The sequence below is a fragment of the Periplaneta americana genome, chromosome 16, assembly GCF_040183065.1.
Source record: "Periplaneta americana isolate PAMFEO1 chromosome 16, P.americana_PAMFEO1_priV1, whole genome shotgun sequence".
Taxonomy (NCBI): Eukaryota; Metazoa; Arthropoda; class Insecta; order Blattodea; family Blattidae; genus Periplaneta; species Periplaneta americana.
Genome location: NC_091132.1, coordinates 159,882,083 through 159,900,919, shown reverse-complemented (window position 1 = coordinate 159,900,919; position 18,837 = coordinate 159,882,083). Strand labels below are relative to the sequence as shown.

The following is an 18,837-nucleotide window of genomic DNA, read 5'->3' as shown; positions in this document are numbered from 1 at the left end:
GGTAAATTAGTGCAAATAAATAAATATCCTTTGCGTAGTCGTTTTAAGGTACTGCCCAAAGGTGTACTTAGACAAAATCACACATCACAATAATAGTGTGAAATACTACTTACTATTGTATAAGTGTGGGCAGTGTTGAAATCAGACATTATTCCACGGGGGATTTGAACTATGCCCATATGAGGGACGGTATGGAACCAACAGCAAAAGAAAGAAGAATAAAGATTTTAACACCAGAGGCGGTGTATTTAAGTGGGAATATGTACAGATGCGGTCAATTAAAGAAATATCTTCCGTTCCATTGTAGTTGTTTTAAATGTTACTGGTCTAATATTAATATAGGCATTAACTTAAAAATGTTACCACTGTTATGTTTAACATGGTGAACATGAATTGGTAACAATCAATGCCTCGTAACTATCCATCTGTGTAAAAATTGTCAAAGCCGGCGTCAATACTCAATTTAAAAAAGCCTGAAAAATCTAGTTGGGAAATCCATCCCAGGCCAATCACTGGATAGGCCTACGATTCAAGGGAAGTCTTATTTCGGTCACAAATATTTTACATACGAGGTTGCTGGAATTGTGTTTGAACCAACACTTCAACGAGTTAGATTCTAACTCGTTGGTTTGAAAGTACGTTTACCAGCAAAAATCACGGCTTCCTTAGTTCCTGCGCACGTTCAAGTGGCGTGAACATGATTTGTGAAAAAGAAGAATTTGTTAAAGATGGATTGCAACAACTACTGCAAGATATCAGAAAACATATCTGAAAAATCTCCAGTGCTCAACACTTATCCCATAGTAAGGTGTGCAGCTGAGGTGAGGTGTTATTTTCCACAGAGGCGGTGTGATAACTAACACAAATATTTTTTATTTATTTGTTTAGTATGCTGTGTCTTTTGCCAACCCTTGCTGAAGGACAGCTATCCTTGTGAGATTTATATATAATATTCGCAGTGTCCTGATGATGATGATAATAATAATAATAATTGTGTATTTTGTTTGGGTCAAACTTGGGTATCTGCCCACACTACAAAATTCCTCGCCCTCATTTCACTTTAATAAATCTCTGAACGGTAGCCTAATATCCACAGTTTCCTACATCATGTAGGCAGTTTTAATCATGTAGGCTATCAAAGACCAAAGTACTACATTCACAGATTACAAAGCTCACTTCCAGGAGAAAACAAATTTATCTCAGGCAGCCAAACAGAAACTGGCGATATTGGTCGCTGAAGGAGAAGATTTCGAAGAAAATATTATGAACATAAACGACCAGTGGAAATCGTTTTGAAAGGCGGCACCAAATTGGGGACATTTCACCTCTATTATTGTTGGAACCCCTCCATTTTGAAAAAAGGCACCACAGTTGGGGCATTTCATCTTCATTATTGTTCATACACCTTCGTTTTGAAAGACGACACCAAATTGGGGACATTTCACCACAATTATTGTTGGTACCCCTTCGTTTTGAAAAAAGGCACCACAATTTGGGCATTTCATCTTCATTATTGATCATACCCCATCGTTTTGAAATACGGCATCACAGTGAGGAAATTTCGTCGCCAACTTTGTTCACGAAATTCTATTTTATCAACTACTGAAATTGATTGATTCGGAGACATTCTAATGAGGAAGGGAAGAAATTCATTACGTTATGCTAAACTTGGGAACAGGATCAGTTATTAAATCAAAGTAATTTGCAGCGTAGTTTATCGAGGCAAACTGTATAGAAGTCAATGTGAGAAAATGTAAAGTTAGTACAAAATCAGAAATATTAAAATATCCTAGGGTCGAAATTAATATGAAAATAATAAAACAAGTCGTAAAATAAAGTGTCAATATGTACCGGTTGATTCTGTAAGTAAATGAAAGAATTACACAGGAAATTAGGGAACCTCTGCTGAAGATTTTGAGATATTATGGAACTTGAAGTCTGTAAACTCAAATTAAGGCGATCATGACAGATTTTCTGTAAATATGTGGGTCAGCATTGTAGGCCACAAGATCACCTCATTGGGCCACACCTTCTGCCTGCCCGTCTGAAAGGCCACGACATGTAATCTTTGCTACTAGGTATGTTTGGAATTGCATCTTGTTGTGCAGTAGTTCAATGGAATAAAAGCAAAGAATGGTTAAATTATTAGTTGATAGGCAAACTTACCCGTGTTAAATTACATAATCAACTGTGGCTTACAGCTGTTTCGGTACTTCTTCAGATCATCCTCAGAGCCTACTAGATATCTCGGCGTCATGTCGAATTTCGCTGCCTGTTGTGGGGGTGCGTTTGCGTGTTGAAAAGTGTTGAAACGTGGAGTCAAATAGTGTGTGTGTTCTGAAATTGATCTTTGTGTTGAGAATTTGATCAGGGTGTGTTTTAGTGTGTGTTTGTATATTTCATATTGTTCTAGTGTGTTGAGTTTTTGGTTCTTGGTTTGTATGTGTATTATTTCCATGTCTGTATTTATGTTATTGTATGTATGGTTAGCATTAGTTATGTGTTCGGCATATGTGGATGTATTGTGTTTCAGAAATCCCTTTGTACTGCAGGAACGGAATTTTTCGGATCATCATGTGACTGGTATAAAGGAGGAATATGAGGACCAGAGCCATGATCTCACATTTGAGATAAAATTTGAGGAAGATCCGGTGCCAATTTCATTCCCTGTGGTGAAACGTGAACCAGAGGTGAGTGCAGCACAAAAAAAAAAATGCACTATTTTCTTGTTCTTCTTCCATTGTTTATCTTGTTTTTTCATTGTAATGGACACTGCCTCTTTAGAACAGTACTTGCAGTGCCTTTCAGTCAGTGACAGTGGCAGAAAAATCTCATCTCTATCCAGTATTGATTCATTCCATGTCAAATCGAACACCTACTATACATGACAACTTAGTATTTGCTCCAATTTTTTTTTATATATTCTATTGATGAAATTAAATAACCCATGTGTAATTTTTTTGGGCTGACACAATTATTTAATCATTTATTAAATGTTACTTTTCCCGTAAATTAGGATGCAACGTATTATGAAAATGGTTATACTGAAGATTCTATAAACCGTAGAAATTTCGTATTTATATCATTTTAAAGTGCAATAATTGCAGTATTATATACTAATTTTTAGTGTTCAATCAAAATATAAAATGGGCCCTTTTTAGGGGGTTATATTTTTATAATACGTTTTTATATATCAGGCACTTACTTCTAAAAAGGGGGAAAAAAAAATATCATTATATTCTTTGAAATGTTTTACGTAGAACTGCGTTAGTTTTAGAATGCTATTCGAATAAGAAGCCCTGCTCTTTATTTGGTTATTTAATGACGCTGTATCAACTACTAGACTATTTAGCTGCGATAGTGAGTAATACATTATCAGTGGTGCGGTGTTACTTTACGTAAATAAACAGATAACCTCTAGTTCTAAAAACACGTAATGTCCCTTCATCACTTAGGAGTAACCATGTTATTTTTTTAAACATACTTACATAGTTACCCTCACAATGCTGACGTATATGGATACTTACCTTCAGTAATAGTACACAAAATAGAGTGAAAGTTATGTGGGAAGCAATAATGAAAGCTTTGACTAACGTGTGATTATGGTTGTTGAGTATAATGATATTAAGGTTATGTAATGGAATATCTAAAGTTTTACCCTCACTAACAAAATAATTTTAGTCTTATTATGAAAGTGATGTGTTTGCCAAATAAATACATTAGGTAGATGTGTAAAATAAATAGAGACTGGAAAATTATAAGTAATTTAAATGAATGTAAAAAATATCTTGTTTAATTTTTTTTTATTTTTCTTCTTGTGCTGACTATTTTAATCTGTGCTGTCGGAGGATTGTATGGATAGCAGTATGCATGAAATGCATTATTACGGCGACAAATACATCAGATCAGTGAAGTTAGAATATCGTACCAACCTGAAAAATATGTTATTGTACTTGTCTTTATGAAAGCAATTAATACCTTAGCAAAACGTACTAAGTTTTCGTACTTGCAAAATGAATTAAGAAAATATTAATTATATAGTGTGTCCCACTGGCTACCGAATGCGGGATTTTTCTTTCTAATAATTCCAATACTAATGAAGATACTGATCACTGTTGTGTGGTGCAACTTGGAGTAGCAACAATGTGCTTGGCCGCTGCCTTATTTGTGACTGTTGAGTTGCGTGTGTAATCGATTCGATTTAAAATGTCCAACTTCACGGTACGCAAACAAAATGGGCTGACGGCGACTTCTGCAGTCCCCTGATATCGTGTGTCTTCTGTTTACAAGCAGTTCTACGGAGTCCACTTTCACATCAGTTGTGATTCAGTCATTGAGCAGTACAGGGCGAAACAGGCGATATCAGAGGATTGCAGATGTCGCCCTCAGTCCATTTTGTTTGCGTACCGTGAAGAGGGAGATTTTAAATCGGATCATTCTTCAAAGTTATTTTGCATCGAAACGATACATTTCTGGACATGGGTTCCTAATCAAAACTTTATATACTTAGTCCTCTCTACAACACCTAGAAGTTTGTAATAGGAATTTTCAAACACTCTGTATTGATGATCTGTGACAGGTTTGGTAAGTTAGCATTTGTTGTGAGTATAGATGTAATATTTTATTGTATTCTGCTCATTAATATAGCCTATGTTCATAATATTGAGCAACAACACATACCCAACAGCTTTTATATATTCTTTTTTTTTTTTTTTTCGGAAAATAAATGTCGCACTGGGATAAAATCTACTTAAAATCTTAGATTTATTGTACTTAACCACATATATTTTTTTACGGGTTCAAACTATTCAGTAAGAGCAGCTGTTGTTCTTCCTGAAAATTTTACTTTTGTGAACATGTGGGGTTTCTCAATATTCCCATTCAATTAGACGCTTACATTGTGTTGTAATTATTTTGTATCAATAAATTTTACATTTCTATCATAAACTTCAAATACAAATGCAAAAATTCTGTTACTTCAATTAGTGAATAATATGTAATTTGTTTCTCTTCTCAATCGTTTTGCAATATGCGCCATTTCAACCTTCATCACGTTATCATTCCTCCATATGTTGACTGAAAGTAATGCGTATAAATTTTTAAGTATTTTACTTCATATGTTAATGCATATTCGTTAATCTCATTTATTTGTATTTTATACTACTAGTTCCCTCCTAAAATTTCCCCTCCTCTTTGCAAACTAGTTTAAATTACACCTTTATTTTGCCAGAAGTTTGAAAAACGCTGTTTTATAAGGAAATTAAATACCCCATGAAAAATCTGCCCCAAGAATAGTTATCTTTTAACTAAATTTCTACTGGCCTAATACGACTTATATGCACTTCTGTGGCATATAGAATCGTTTCACTTTTGTTAATGTTGTTGTTGTTGTTTTCTAATGCCAGGCGTTTGACAATAATGTCATTTGACCTCTTGCACTCCAATATTTTTCAAAGATATTATCATGACCAGCCAATGAAGCACAGATTTTGAGGTGTTCCGAATCCATTTCTTGGTTTGAGTTGCACAATGGACAATTAGGGGACTGATATATTCCAATTCTATGCAGGTGTTTAGCCAAACAATCATGGCCTGTTGCCAATCTAAATGCAGTTACAGACGATTTTCGTGGTAAATCGGGAATTAACTGTGGATTTTGATGCAGAGAGCTCCGTTTCTTCCATGGGATTATGTTGTCAAATTTTGTTTGTTGAAGTCTAAGTATGTAGATTTAATAAATCTCTTCACAGAGTAATACGTAGATTTAGTAACAGTTCTGTAAGTAGCAGTGCTGCCCTTCTTTGCTAAAGCATCCGCATTCTCGTTTCCCAGGATTCCACAATGTGATGGTATCCATTGGAATACAATTCTTTTATTGAGTGATATTAATTGAGAGAGCATTTTAGTTATTTGTGCTGTTTGAGATGAAGTTGTGTGTTTAGAGACGATTGATAGAATAGCTGCTTTGGAGTCTGACAATATAACTGCATTCCTGAATTTATTGATGTGGCATAGAAGATTCCTGAGACATTCACTTATTGCAATGATTTCACCATCAAAACTTGTTCCATATCCAAGTGATCTATAAAGTGAGAAGAGACAGCACGTAACACCTGCACCGGCACCTTGTTCTCTGGAGATCTAGGATCCGTCAGTGTATAAATGAAGCAAGTTTTGTGGAGGGTACCTAATATTAATCGTCTCTAAAGACAATTGTTTCAGTATTTCAGTGTTGACTTCTGATTTCAGTATTTCTTCTGTTAAATTTAGATTATATTTAATAGAGTTAGAGGGTTTGGTTGAATTTGTAAGTTTTCTTTTAAATTCGGGATATTGATTTTCTGTTTTAATTCTTGAACAGTGGATATGAAACTTTTTTGAGTTTTCAATCTACAGAGAGGACTGTATGAATGCCAATTGTTTCCTGGTTATCTGATAAGTTTTTCATATTGAATCAGTGCTTTTTCTTCTATTGTCATTTTGATACTGTTAATATTAGTGAGGGATCTCATAGAATCTATTGGAGTTGTTTTGATTCCACCAGTAATGAGTCTGAGAGCTTGGTTTTGAACATATTCTATTTCGTTTATGAAAGGTGAAGTAATTAAAATTTCTCCGCAGTATGTCAGCACTGGCTGTATAAACATTTTGTATGTAGTGTTCAAAGTATTCCTAGAGCATCCCCATTTCTTTCCTGCTAGTCTTTTTAGAAGGGAGAATCTTTTACGAGCTTTTTCAGAAATGTATTTCAAATGGTTGCTCCATGTTAACTTACTATCGAAAATAACTCCAAGATATTTGGATTCATAATTCCTAGGAAGGTGTTGGCCGTGGTATTGGATATTGAATTCTCTTTCTTTTTTACCGAGTGAAAATATTTGGTAGTTACTTTTGCTTAAATTGAGTGTCATCAAATTTGATGTATTCCATTCATGTAGTTGATTTAGAGCTTTAAGAGCAGAATTTTGAATTTTGTCTATGTCTGTAAGATCCGGAAGTCCACAAAACTATATCATCTGCAAATAGTGCTGTTTTCATGTTTGATTCCTCTAATAGGGAGGGTAAGTCATTTATATAAATATTGAATAAAGTTGTGTTGAGGACAGCGCCCTGAGGTAGACCTCGATATGCTTGTCTGTAACTAGAAAGTGAATTATTGAATTTAGTGGCAATGAATCTTTGACTAAGGAATTCTGATATCCATCTGAACATATTGCTGGAGATACCTAATTTCTGGAGTTTTAGTGATAATTTATTTCTCCAAACAGAGTCATATGCTAACTGAAAGTCAATAAATATTGCCAAGGTATCTTATTTCTTGTTAAAACATCTTTTATTTTTTGGCCGAGGCGTATGACTTGTTCATTGGTAGAGTGTAGTTGTCTTGGTGATAAAAGATTTTGGGATTCTAAATTACAAGTTAATCTGTTGGAGATCATGGACTCCATGGCTTTTGCTATCATGCTTAATAGTGCTATTGGTCGATAACTATTAACATCATGAGTAGGTTTCCCTTATTTGTGATTGCTTTTTTCCAAGCTGCAGAAATTGAGGTGTTCCATGATAAATTGAAAATGGATAAAAGTACAGACTTGGCTTTTTCCCCCAGATGTTTAAAAAATTCGGAATGAATGTTGTCGGGGCCAGGAGATTTCTTGGTTTTTAAATTTTGTATAGCTAGAGTTAATCCTTTGGAAGTAAACTTTTGATGAAATATTTCAGGTTTTGTATTGTTTTTATTATTTTTATGTAATTCTCTTTTGATAAATTTGTCAGTTTTTTTTTATATTGGGATGTAATGTGTGAGAGTTTGAGTAGTGTTTATTAAATGCGTTTGCTATATCTTTACTATCTGTTTGTGTTTTGTTATTATGAATAATAGGTTGGCTAGTATTTTCCTGTGTATTGGAAATATTCTTCAGAAATGTATATGTTGTAGCGCTATCAGTTCTGTAATTAATATTTTCAATAAATTTATTGTAACTGTTCTATTTTGCTGTTATGATTGCTTTTTTAAGAATGGCAGTCTTCTTCCTCCAATCTTGAGTATCTTCTGGTGTTTTGCTATGTTCTTGCTTTATCTCTATCTTGTTTCAATAAATTCAGGTTTTCTGTCTAGAATGGGGTGTATTTTTTTGGTTTGCCTCGTGGAATGTGCTTTTGCAATTGTAAGAAGAGATTCACAGAAATATTTGTTCAATCTATCTGAGTTTGTATTTTCCATTAATAGTGTGTTGAGGTTGAGGTGTTCGTCGAGTTCTGTTGTAAATAGTTTCCAATTCGCTTTCTTAAAGTTCCATGTTGTTTTGTTATTGTAGGGTTTTTTTCATCGGTTTTGGTGGAGAAGGACAGAAGCAATGATGACTCTATGGCCAGATCCAGGGTCTTCAATTATTTTTTTCTTGGTTTCGTGATGGATATCTGATGTTACTAGTAATAAGTCTGGATTTTACCAGAACCAGAATAATGAATGAAAGTAGGGGGATCTTCTTTTCTGTAGACAAGTTCTGCGGTTGTAGTATTTAGGAGGTCCATACTTTTGTTAATGTAAATTGTGCTATTTTTCTGTTTTGTTTGCTCTGTGTTAGGAAGAGCAGAGTGACTTGGACACAGTGAATAAGGAGCCAAGGGTGGAAGGAACAGCAGGGGACAACGAGATTTTCACGGAATGGTGAGTGTGGGGTGCGAGATTATGTAGAGAGTTCACTGCGTTTGAAAATTTTTTTTCGGTAACTGGCTACAAGCACCTTCAGAAGAGCTGTATCTCTGAACTAGACCAACAGATGGCGTGCGTGTACGTGTAGGGATGCGCTTGGCGTGTGCATTTGTTTTCCAGTGTATAAACATTGACGATTTACGTATTGTATTGGTACTTTAAATGCTCTTAAAAATAGCTTTGCGTGCCAAATTTCTGTTGTATTCCACTATGGAATAACTACGGAAAGCTTTATTCCTTCAATCAGTTTCCTAAAGATGCTTGCAGCCAGCTCAAACCTGGTAAGGTGTCTGCATTGTTGCGTAGCGCAACATCTCTAGATGTCGTTGTCGAACAGCTGTTACCCACGGACCTTGGTTTAGTGTTTTGACAAAGTTATTTGTATTAATAATAGAACATTCCTGTCACAAGTTCTTTTGTTAATTCTTTTCTACCACTTTAAAAATTATCAAAATATTTAAACCATATTAATTAGAGCAGTATGGAAATGTATCAATGAAACGTGTATAGGTAATCGATTTACTTTATGCTCATATTTCGTGTGTTATTGTGGACTAAAAAACTGCCGACATTCCAAAATTCCTATCCAGTGGTAGCAGTCAGTAATTTAATTCTTAAGTTAAGGTGAATTTCTTTATGCAATGTAACGATGTAGCCTACATTCACGGATCATACTTGTTTTACAGTTTTGATAATAGACAGTTTTTATTTGCTTCACGGCATAGTCGTGTCGCAGGTTGTGTTGGTATCAGTGAGGACGTTTTAATATTTACAAAGTTTGTAAAAGAAATACGTTCTTAAAAATGGATAGCAGCGAGTTGAAAGAGAAGGAAAGAAAAGAAATTTGCAAAACTACCAACATTACTTCATATTTTCATTCTGGCTCTCAAAAATAGCAATATACTTAGTAGAACTGATGTCCATAACATTCGAAACTATACAAAAGTAATGTTTCGCTAATGCAATCTAGTGAAGGAATTATCGAAGAGCAGGACAATATAAAATCGAAATTTCAAACGAAGAGACAACGATACAAAAAGGCACATTCACAGATGATGAGTGCTGAGAGAATGGCTTGTGTATTCCGAAAGAAGGGGTGCGGTGATTTGAGCGCCTTATAGGCTAGTCGGTGAAAACAAGCCTCAGTTTTCAAATTCCGGGTTCATTGAATGGAAGACTGCGAATGTGCGTGTTAATCGACAGGACAACTCATCTCAACATAGAACTGCCACAATTCCACTTATGTCTAGAGCGCCGTCAGAGTGTCCCAGAAATTGCTGTGACGTATAATAAATGGTTTTCGAATTCTTCTGGTACATTAAACTGTTAATGTTATGTTGACGTCAGTTCTGACATGTTAATGGTCGTAGAAGTTCGAAAACAATTTAAAGTTATCGGAGTATGTACTCCTTTAAGCAGTGATCGCCAAAACCTGTGTCGCGACACATGTTTTTCTCCTTCAAACCAGAAATACACTAAATCTTCATTTTAAGAAGAATGGGAGGAACAATTCTTTCGTGTTGATGGCGAAAATATGAGATCCTTAATTTGTTGTCAAATGTTCAATTGAGCATAAAAGAATGACATACGATGTCATTATTCTTGTTATAAAGATTACCATATGTAAGTTTAATATTTCTTATACACAAACAATAAAAAGTATCAGCGTAAATGTTTTCGACTTTTATTACGTTTATTATAGTGTAATTTGTAACTTCATGATTACCCTGGTACATTTTTCTAATTAAAAATTCTGCTGTGTAAAGTACGTGTCTTCTGTCTTTGTGAATAAGAACGTAGATATATTTTTTTGTTAATAATACTCAAATGATAAATAGTTTGGGAAAACTTAACAGGAATAAACTCTATCTGGACAATAATTAGAAGAACTGACATTCACTGCATTACCTGAGGAAATCCCCACTCCACTCTGAAATAGTGGTATTGTGCGGGTTGCAATTCTATTACTTATCAATTTTGTGGCGTTTGGCAACGATTGCCTTTAAGTTTAACATCAGGCTGTTGTGAGCTGTTTCTGTTATAGTCTACAACATTTCCCGCTTATTTAACAGTTATCATGTCGTAGCTTGGCCTGTTTGTTTAGTCAGTTGTCCGAAAACAGATCTGAACTTCACAAGTAAAGGCTCATTCAAAATGAAAATTAAACATAACGTAAGCGTTAACTTAACGTTACAGTAAAATCAAGAAGTCGTACCATCATTCACAATTGGAACATAAACATAACAGCAAACATACTTGGTAACCATGGAAACATAACAACGACGCCATTTCCTCATATTCTGTCGTATACTTCAGCGCTCCACGATTGTGTTCTGTTTGCTAATCACGCAAGCATAAGCATGAAAGTTTGGAGTTTGCAAACTTTCATGTTAACGTCTTACGGTAATGTTTATGTCAATGCTTGTGTGAATCATTCTGAATGATCCCATTTAGTAGCCTGCACGCAAACTTCTGTGTTTATGTTGCGGTTATGTTTAATTTTCATTGTGAATGAGCCTTAATACCAAAAAGCACCACTTATAAGGCAACTAGACCAGGAGATAATGGGGTAGGGTGGCCAGTTCCTTTCCCTCCCCATTGCATACTTCGCCGATTAGCTACATATTACACTAATCAGACTTCAGATGCATATCGTCACGTGATGTACTGCCTGATAATAGATGTACATATCAGCCAGAACCTCATTCAGAGGTAACGTGTTTGAATTCAGAGCTGAATAACCAAAGAAGGTATAGACAAAAATTCTAAATTAAAATCCTTTTGAAAAGTAAGCAAAAACATACTGTCTTCGATGTGATCTATTCAGAATAGACATCTAAACTTTCAAAAGTTGATGAATGGTAAATAATAATAATAATAATAATAATAATAATAATAATAATAATAATAATAATAATAATAATAATGATTTATTTAACCTGGCAGAGTTAAGGCCATACGGCCTTCTCTAACACTCAACCAGGAGTAAAGACTGCGTTACAAAAACATTACAAATTTACAAATTACACTACAATTTTACACACAAAACTGAATAAGATAATAATAATAATAAAAAATAAACAACAAATAAGAAGAAATCAGACATAATATATAACATACAGAAAGAAAGAAAAAAGCATAATAATATGTGAACAGCAGGTCAAAATAAATGAGGCATACAAAAAAAAAGAATTATTCATAATAATAATAATAATAATAATAATAATAAGAATAGTAATAATGATGATAATAATAATAATAATGATAATAATAATACTAATAGTAGTAATAAAATAGTGCAGTACAAAGTATACAGTGGATACAATATTTCTAAGTACACACAATAAGGAAAATTAAGATTATATATAGCTCAACTTATCACATTAGAGATATAACATTATCGGAAAATATGAAAACAAAAATATAAAATAAGTTGAATATCATTAGAACATAAAAAAAATGTGAATACGTGGAAACATGCAATACAACACTTGTCATAATAGTAAGTTAGTTTGGCAACTCGTCATAAGATAATTTTCTAACTTGGATTTGAAAGAATTCAATGTTCGGCAGCCCTTGACTTCAGGCGGCAGAGAGTTCCAGTGACGAGAGGTAGCAACAGTGAAGGATGAGGAATACAGAGACGATGCGTGAAGTGGAATTTCTAGCGTGTTATCGCGTTGTGATCGAGTATTAATATTATGATAGCGAGAGAGAGTATGAAATCGAGCGAATAAATAATAGGGGGATGAAGAGTGCATAATTCGATATAAGAGAGAAGGCGAGTGCAGATTTCTCCTCTCATGTAACCTAAGCCACGATAACTTCTTGAAAGAAGGTGAGATATGATCATAGTATCGAACATTACAAATGAAGCGGACGCACGCGTTATGAACACGCTGTAGTTTCTGAGCGGAATCAATCCTGAGATCACTGAACAAAACGTCGCAATAATCGAAGTGAGGTAGAATGAGTGTCTGTACCAGCGTCTGTTTTAATTTAGATGGATAATGATACAATCTTTTTAGTGAATGGAGAATAGAGAATGCCTTCTTACATGTATATTTAATATGCCTATCCCAATTGAGATTAGATTCGAAATGTACTCCGAGATTTTTGACGGTAGAGCTAAACGGGATGATTGTTTTATTCAGTTTCACAGGATGAATATTCAGGTCGTTGACTTCAGGAATTAATCTACGGTTCGCGAACAGAATAGCCTGTGATTTACATGCGTTTAGGTTAAGCCCAAATTGTTGAGACCAGGAAGAGATGGAATCAAGATCTTCATTCAGACTATTAATGGTATCGTTTAGTGCGTCGGGACGGGCTGAAATATACAATTGAACGTCGTCTGCATATATTTGATATCTGCAGTGCTTAAATGAGTTGGAAATTCCATTTATATAAATAGAGAAGAGCAAGGGGCCTAATACTGATCCCTGAGGAACTCCTGTATCTACAGTACGCCAGGATGAGAAACGATTATTAGATATGACACGCTGCTGGCGGCCAGTAAGGTAGGAGTACATCCAGGTGATAGCACTATCAGAAAGGTGTAGCGTTTGTAGTTTAGTTAATAGTAGATCGAAGTCAACAGAATCAAAGGCTTTGCTATAGTCCAATAAAACTAGTACAGTAGCCTGTCGTTTATCCATGGCTGCGCGTATGTCCTCAGTAACATTCAACAAAGCAGTAGAAGTGCTATGGCCATTTCTGAAACCTGATTGTAAAGGGTCTAAAAGATTAAATTCTATTAGGTAGTCTGACAACTGCTTCTGAATGATGCGTTCCAGAGCTTTAGATAAAACGGGAAGAATGGAGATTGGCCTATAGTCTTTTGCAGAAGTAGGTGAATTTACTTTAGGAAGTGGGCGTACCAAAGCTGTTTTCTATTTCAGGTTAGATGGGGGTCCAAAAATATTAGGAAGCAATGGAAATTAGTTTTCAAAGTGGTCGCTGTTCAAAATCTTTTTGTCCACACCTGTGGAGTAACGGTCAGCGCGTCTGGCCGCGAAACCAGGCGGCCCGGGTTCGATTCCCGGTCGGGGCAAGTTACCTTGTTGAGGTTTTTTCCGGGGTTTTCTCTCAATTCAATATGAGCAAATGGTGGGTAACTTTCCGTGCCAGACTCATTTCACTGGCATTATCACCTTCAGACGCTAAATAACTTACGATGTTGAAAAGCGTCGTAAAATAACCTAAATTCAGAAATCAGAACGTTTACTGATTTTCGAGTTATGTCTAGTTAAACAAAGGAACACAATACTCACGAATCATAATTTGTCTCTGTTGGAATCTCAACGAAAAATAATCTTGTGAGCTTTCTGCACTTCCACGTAATAATTTATCAATCTCGACCTGTTCTAAGTAGATGAATATCGTCCATAGTGGCAAATCTCAAACGAGATGTCATGTTTTTACACCGAATTAGGCCTACGGTAAATTTATTTCGCATCCACGTTATTCGACTAGAGATAGAGGGTTCCGCTATTGTAATAAATAAGGTGAATGGCTGTGATTGGTTATTTCATTAATGACGTCAACATAGCGCTAACGTGCGAGGGTGCGAAAACTAATAGCGAGTTTGTCACCAAAGACGTTGTAGTTATATATCTAGACACACAATTGGCGCTGGTGTCGTGTACAAATTTGAAACCTCTCGCGCAGGTTCGCGCGACGCCATGTTTGGGGAGCACGAATGATTGTTTCTATATAGCATTGGGAGTTTAGAAAATACGATTGAGTATGTAGGCGTTTTCTTAGTTGATTTCCTCCTTCACTGTAATATAAGTAAACTTATTTACGTATTTTGTAACGTATAATATAAAATAACAGAAGTAAATCTAAATATTGTAACTAAGCATTGTTTTAAATATAAACGCCTTATATTGCTCATAAATAGACTTATTAGTTTATTTCTATTTCCTATGACCGAATACATGGAATATTTATACTTATGTTTTTTATAAACGTTAGAAAATACGTAAATAATTTATTTAAATTATATTACAAACAGAGGGATGTCCGCTAAAAATGTCTATGTACCCAATGGTATTTTCCAAACACCTAAGGCACTGTAATAATAATCCTCAGTGTTTTGAGAATCAGAGACGATATGACTCTTCTACTGCAGACATTGATTGCAATTCCCTCATTCTTACATCATTCTCAATGACACAATATTGTTAAAAATGTGATTGTATTCATTGCTGGCTTAGTTGTTAAATCATTAATAAAAATATGGTGTAATAAATCTAAAGACTCAATTTACGTGGCCTACCAGCAGTAAACAGAATCTCTTTTATTTTTTTAACGAAAGAATAATGGGAGTCTTGAGATTATAGAAATATGCCGCTTAAGTGAAAGAGCGATTATACAGATGTTGACAGTTAAATGGCATATTACCACCCACTCTTACATCGTGTGAAAACAGTGTGCACTAGAAGTTGAACACTTATACTTGTAGGAACATATTTTAGAAAATGGATTCCAAATTCCTCCCGAGAATCATATTTTAAACTTGTTAAACTGACCATAAAAGTACATAAAGGTCTACTGACGTAGCTCAGTGGGCTAAGAACTGTCGGTCCGGAGTCGCGCTCGGTCGCGGGTTCGATTCCCGCTGATTTTCTGGTTGGGTTTTTTCTTATATCCCCAACCGTAAGGTGAATGTCAGGTAATGTGTGGCGGATCCTTGGCCTCGTTTCGCCAAATATCATCTCGCTATCATCAATACCATCGATGCTAAATAGTCTAGTAGTTGATACAGCGTCATTAAATAACCAAATAAAAGAAAGTACTACATAAAGAGCAGATGTTAGCGCACAGCTTCAGATTACCAGTACAACACGACTTTATATAAAAATGTTGTAAGACAATATTTAACGGAGTCAATAATAATAATAATAATAATAATAATAATAATAATAATAATAATAATAATAATGAATCAATAGGGAAAGATGTTCTGTAGACTATGCCTGAGTTCTCTTATATGACTAATTGGCTGATTCATGCATGTGACGTTTATTTCATACTACAGCTGTGATAATAAGCTATTGCACGGTAGGCCTACTTATATTTCTAACTAAAACATTAGGTACGTGTTTCTATTTTGCAGGTGTAGGCCTATATTATGTGATACGGAAGCGAATAAATAATAATTGTTCATTTCTCGTCCACATCAATGCAAACGTGTTTACAACATAGGCCTAATGTAACGTCTTACACGGACAGTGTTTTGTTAATAATAGTTAATACTAATAATTTTCTTTTCATCTGAACTATTACTACAATATGCATTTCTATTTCTGTTCGCTCTATATGTTGTCAAATAACTATACAACATCTTTAGTTAAGGTATCAAATTGTTACAGTTTTCTTTCGTTTCATGTCAAACTAACGGTAACTAAGCTTGATTATGTCTTTAACGTGGTCGCTTTAAATGTTAATAAGATATTTTTGTCATTTATCCATTCAGATTGATTTATAAGAGACACCAAAATTACATATTAAACATTCAGCATTGTATAGTGCAGCCGTCTGCTAGCCGGTGCTTCTCCCAAAGCATGGCGGCGGACGCAAGCTTCAATTTGTCCCTACTCTAAACTTCTGCGCAGCCTGGGCTGTGGGGGCTCGTTTGTCACAGGTGATTTTTGTGTTTGGATGACTCTTGGCGCTTTCAAATGTCTCTCGTCACGAGTCGATAGTTGTTTCTGTTTATCGCTTTCACCGAATTCAATTGTTACATCAATGTTGTAACTTGTATCAACAATAGTGATTAGCATGGTGACTATACTCAAAACAAAACACGCTCTTAGCTGTTTTATCACGTTCTGTGGGTCCTATATTTGCGCAAAAATGTTTATGAATGATTATGTGAATTATTCGTGGAAGAATGTCGTAAGTGCATTTTAACTTTAGTGTCAAGGAGTCCACACCTGCGGAGTAACGGTCAGCGCGTCTGGCCGCGAATCCCGCTCCGGGCAAGTTACCTGGTTGAGGTTTTTTCCGGGGTTTTCCCTCAACCCAATGCGAGCAAATGCTGGGTAACTTTCGGTGCTGGACTCCGGACTCATTTCACTTGCATTATCACCTTCATTTCATTCAGACGCTAAATAACCTAGATGTTGATACAGCGTCGTAAAATAACCCAATAAAATAAAGTATCAAGGAGTTGTCGACGTTAACGTGTTGACAGGGAAGAAAATTAGTTAGATCTCAGTTATGTTGTCCTTCAAGTCAATTTTCCGACTAGCAGTTGCCTGGACTCTGGACTGCTCATGTACCAGGTGTTGCAGAACACCCTTATCAGCCTTTTTTTCTCGAAAACTATTTGATACTGGCTGTTCATAAAAATTTTTGATAACCCTAACCTATGTGAAGAATCGATTGGTGGTACCGGTAGTACCATTTCCCGTAATAATCCGGAAGTAGGGGTACCTGTGCTAAACTTCGAAATTTCAAATGTTATCATGCGTCTTTTAAGCTACCATTGGAAACTACTTTAAAAAAAAAGCACTTTTACTCACAATTTTTTTCTCTAACTTTTATTGTGTACTCACAAAGCAACAAAAATGATACCTCTTGAGAAATACTGTATGTTGTTTATATACGTACACTCTTCATAGTAAGTGTTCAAAATGTACACCAACCTGTGCTAACCAATGTTCTGATCACCTCCTAACTTTCGTGATTCCACTTCAGTACAGCTGAGAGACCCACAGGCTTATCTAATTCTTTGTTTTCCCTGGTCTCTATTTGTTGAACGCACCTGGTAGACCATGTCTTTAATTCTCCCCCTTAAGAAGACTTGCCATTTGACTCAAGGTAGCACCATAATACGTACAGTGTTTACAATTCCGATAGACAAACCTTATTCATACCATATTCATCTCAATCAGGAACTTGGGGGACAAGACTTCCAGACTCGTGTTGGTTTCTGTAACTGGTTTCTAAACACTGATTGTGATTTCGAGCTCAGAATTCTGTGGACTGATGAGGCGACTTCCAAAAGTAATGGTCACATCAATCTCTACAATGGCCGTTACTGAATTCCGGATAATCCACACTGGCTACGTGACGTGGATTACCAGCACGTGTGGAGCCTCAACACATGATATGGCCTTCTCCAACAACGAGTCATAGGACCATACTTTTTTGAGGACAACGCACATTTCCTCCGAAACATGCACCAGTTGCTTCCTGAAGTTCCCCTTGCGCCTCGGTTAAGGATGTGGCTTCAGCAGGACGGCTGTATGACTCACGTTTCACGTAGGGCTCGACGAGTTATTAACCAGTTATTTCCTTTATGATGGATTGGACGAGGAGGACCAGTAGCTTGGCCAGCCCGATCTCCTGACTTCGCTCCAAATTTATTCTTATGGAAGAGAATTAAAGACATGTGCTACCAGGTGCGTCAAACAACTAGAGAAGACATGAAACAAAGAATCAGAGAAGCCTGTGGGTCTCTCAGCTGTGCTGAAGTGCAATCACGGAAGTTAGGAAGTGTTCAGAACGTTGGTTAGCACAGGGTGGCGTACATTTTGAACACTTACTGTGAAGAATGTACGTACATAAACATCATACTGCGTTTCTCAGAAGATACCACTTTTGTTGCTTTGCGAGTGAAAAATAAAAGTTAGAAAAAAAAAGTTTTTCAGTAAAAAGTTGGTCTTTTTAAAAGTAGTTTCCAGTGGTACCTCCAATGACCCATGCTCTCATTTGAAATTTCGAAGTTGACCTCAGGTACCCCTGCATTATATCTGTTACAATAAATGATACTACCACAATCGATTCTTCACATAGGTTTTGGTTATCACATTTTTTATGAACGTAGTTTTCGAGAAAAATGGCTGATACGAGTGGTCTGAAACACCTGGTAGGTATATGCACCTAAACCGCATCGTTTTCGATCACATATCGGTCATAGAGCTGTGATTTTAGAACTGTATATATTTTGAAAGATGAAAGATATTTTTTTTATTAATTTGTCCTACAGAATAATATCTGTAATATTGACAATTAATATTTGAGTAGAAAAATTCGCTCTGGCGCCGGGGATCGAGCCCGGGTCCTTGGTTCTACGTACCAAGCGCTCTGACCACTGAGCTACGCCG

The 18,837-nt window shown here is 35.7% G+C and overlaps 1 protein-coding gene across 1 annotated transcript in view; it reads left to right on the top strand.

Moving 5' to 3' along the window:
- Positions 1-632: 632 nt before the first annotated feature.
- Positions 633-18,837, top strand: part of LOC138691602 (uncharacterized) — a 60,569-nt gene continuing 42,364 nt past the window's right edge. The window contains exons 1-3 of the mRNA XM_069813733.1: positions 633-821; positions 2,553-2,690; positions 8,589-8,671. Coding sequence (XP_069669834.1) covers positions 729-821; positions 2,553-2,690; positions 8,589-8,671 — 314 coding nt within the window. The 5' untranslated portion in view covers positions 633-728. The remainder of the gene's footprint in view (positions 822-2,552; positions 2,691-8,588; positions 8,672-18,837) is intronic.